The 3,156-nt window shown below is 33.0% G+C and overlaps 1 protein-coding gene across 1 annotated transcript; it reads right to left on the bottom strand.

Annotated features, from left to right (window-relative positions):
* Positions 1-286: 286 nt before the first annotated feature.
* Positions 287-2,220, bottom strand: LOC113340895. Its single transcript, XM_026585946.1, has 7 exons — positions 2,092-2,220; positions 1,917-2,003; positions 1,598-1,813; positions 1,318-1,476; positions 1,178-1,231; positions 836-979; positions 287-756 (listed from the first exon to the last, which is right to left on the bottom strand). The coding sequence occupies exons 1-7, from the start codon at positions 2,218-2,220 to the stop codon at positions 379-381; spliced, it is 1,167 nt and encodes a 388-aa protein (XP_026441731.1). The 3' UTR covers positions 287-378.
* Between the last annotated feature and the right edge of the window lie 936 nt (positions 2,221-3,156).

Raw genomic sequence — 3,156 nt, 5'->3', positions numbered from 1 at the left:
GGATGGAATTGCTTAGCTCATTTTGGTTGCATGATTAGCTGGTCATAGAACATCTATCTGTTGAGTGCCAAGGAAACTCTCATAGGAAGAAATGTAGTGAAATTTAGAAAAAGAGAAATTTTCATATAGACTATAAATTGCATATAAATATTCATACAGAAATAATATGCTTACTGTATATGACATCAAACCATTAAAAAATAATAATTATAGATTTTTTTTTGAGCATGAAATTTATTATACTACTAATAAGATATTACATGAGGGTAAATGATATCCGTAGATTCATACAGAAATAATATGCTTAATGTATATGATACCAAACCATAAAAAACAATTATAAATAGATGAACATAAATATTATTATTCAGGTTCTCATTACTGACACTTATCATTATATCCAGGACCTCCATAGTAAAAGCCGAAGCCGTTCGTGTGTTTGTCGTCAATTTGTAAATCATAACAATTTGGATTCGTTACATACTTGATAACAATTTCAGGGTCTTTAGCTATGTTATTTTCATCAATTATTTGAACTTGATTAAAATAACTGGATATTCCGAGACCTCCTTCGGAAGGGAAATGACCGCTACCCATTTGAGTCATAGTATGTCGTCCTTTAGGTGCCATATTTATGATTTCCCCACCGAAATCTATTTCTGTTGCTGTCTTTAATAATTGCGTGAATAGAGAACTTGGATAATAGCCCACGGGTATACCTTGTACTTGTATCCACCAATTTCCACTATTTTGGTCCTGCGAAATTACCAAAAATCAAATTCTATAATAAATTTGGCAAAATGATTCGCGACATTGATTAGTTCCATTTTCCTACCTTGTGTATACCAAAGGTGGCATCTTTTTGGTCGCCTTTGAAAGTGGATACTTCCGTGAAATTGCAGCCAAGAGAGATTTCCGAAGATGTGTGCACAAAGCCTTCACATTCGAGATCGGAGCAACCAGATCCATAGTTACCGGTCTGACAATAAATAAGTCAATGATTTATTTGTTCCTTGGTAGATATTATTAATAAATTACTTTCGGCGTAATAAATTCATATTTTCCTCCATGTGGAAGAGGAAATTATTTTTAATTGCCATGCTCCTATTCTGGGAAGTAGAATTTTAGAATGAAAAAGAAAACAATAAGGTGACTTTCGCAAAATAATAACACTTACAGTCCAGTGTATGAAAAATCTGGTCTGGTAATCAGTGTGTCTGGGTTGACTCACCTAATAAAAAAGAAAATTCAAAATTAATGATGTGCCAAAAAAGCTACTATATTCCATTTGAGACATAACCTTGATGGATAACTTACTTCCCATCCGGCTTCAATAGTATTGAGATCATCACCGTCACCTGCTATGACCCAGATTTGAGACAAACTTAATTCACTTGGTATTTCCACAACTGGATTCCAAAGATTTATTTTAGCTTGTGCTCCTAGAAAATTACCGTGCACCTGAACTGTCGCGTACTATAACATATTCAAGCACATAGAAAAAACATTATTTGATATTATTACAACCATTGTGCAAACACGAAACAAATTATTAAAACTTTTTATAGAAAAAATATTTAATGACCCGTGAATATACCTCATGGCCATTTCCAAATGAATAGAGGGACGTATTATAACGTGGGAGCTTTAGATGACGATGCTTACGCAAAAGTGTTGAATGGTAATCTTTTCCGATCCTCCGTATAGGGATACTTCCTTGTGGACATGCTCCATACTTATGCCAAGTTTGTGTAAGTCGAAGTGTCCCGTTATTATCTAATTTCATTTTCTTCGGGTGCATACTAGGTCTCATCTGTTTCATATATATACAGATAAAAATCAAGTAATCCCTTTAGAGTTTCAAATAAAAAGCATATGATATTGTATATATCATGGAAAAAAACTATATACCAAACCTGTATTGTGTGATTACGAAGCGAAGGATGATTAAGAGAAGGTTGCTTGTAAATATCATAACAGTCAATGATCTCACCTTTATCAACCTATACCATATAAATCAAATCAAGAATACACTAATATAATATGAAACACGAGATTACTGTTTTAAATAAACAATTGTAAACCACACACCTTAATTGTCTTGATTATTCCTTTATTCACGGCATTTGAGATCGTTCTTCCATCAATTAATCCTTCTTGAATTAAAATTACAAAAATTAGTGTCGTTAGGATGAGTGACCAGTCGGTGAATTTCAACATTATTGCTCTGATTCTTCTCCCAAACCAATAATAATACAACTAACCTTTGACATGGGAAGTGAAAAAAGATTTTATATAGTATATTACACAAAAGATACGACAATAAATACTTACCTTCTAGATATCACACCATTAATTCGAAAATATATTTCTAAGTATCAAAAGAGGCATATACAATGTTTATTAACTAATCAAGTCACGGCACATGTCTTACCATTTTAGTGAGGAAGGAAAGAAAAATACTAATGAGGGTTGTTAATACGATGTATTCACTTTTTTTTAAGCATGCATTATATTAAAAGAAATTAGTTTACAACTTGTTGTGGGTATGTGGTACCCACCGAATCATGAAATAAAATTTGGAATATATTCGCTGATAGAAAATATAGATATAAAGAGAAATTCAATAGATACACAAGAAAATTAAAATAGGTAAATTAGCCTTTAATTGGTTATACTCTCCTACTTTTATTTTTCATGTAAACGTATTTACCCATTTACTTAGAAATTCCTCTTATAAAAAATAAGTTAATTTCTTAAGTTAGGGGATCCGGTCTATTTGTAGTTAGTTTGTTATCCAATTTTGTACAAGAGGAAATATCAAAAAACTTTGATCAATCTCTACCTCGTCTGCGGCAACAATGGCAGTGTGCTACTATAATGTTAAAACTTAAAACTGTAAAACTCATGAACTCTGTGCTGTTTTAGGACGTAAGAGCATTAATGTATTCATCTTATTGGTATGGCCAAAATCCGACCGATTTTTATCCGTTGTCCATCTCCGGCTCAACTCCGCTCCCGGTCACGAACCACTGCCGGAAAAAAACCACCTTCTCGCATTCTTCAAATGGTGGGCCCAACAGAACTTTTTAAAAAAGACCACTCTACCCGTCGAAAGCTTTCGACATGTCTAATTTAATACCAACAAGAGCATTG

The sequence above is a fragment of the Papaver somniferum genome, unplaced genomic scaffold (genome assembly GCF_003573695.1).
Source record: "Papaver somniferum cultivar HN1 unplaced genomic scaffold, ASM357369v1 unplaced-scaffold_24, whole genome shotgun sequence".
In the NCBI taxonomy this organism is placed as follows: domain Eukaryota; kingdom Viridiplantae; phylum Streptophyta; class Magnoliopsida; order Ranunculales; family Papaveraceae; genus Papaver; species Papaver somniferum.
Note: the sequence above shows the minus strand (reverse complement) of the source record. Positions and strands in the feature narration are given on the sequence as shown.

What these genes read in the sequence shown, in the direction of transcription:
- LOC113340895 (XM_026585946.1), bottom strand. Translation starts at nt 2,220, where the DNA reads ATGTTGAAATTCACCGACTGGTCACTCATCCTAACGACACTAATTTTT. An exon ending in CTATTGAAGCCGGATGGGAA is followed by an intron (nt 1,232 to 1,317) that starts GTAAGTTATCCA and finishes CTTTTTTATTAG; the next exon opens with GTGAGTCAACCCAGACACAC. An exon ending in CCACCTTTGGTATACACAAG is followed by an intron (nt 757 to 835) that starts GTAGGAAAATGG and finishes GTAATTTCGCAG; the next exon opens with GACCAAAATAGTGGAAATTG.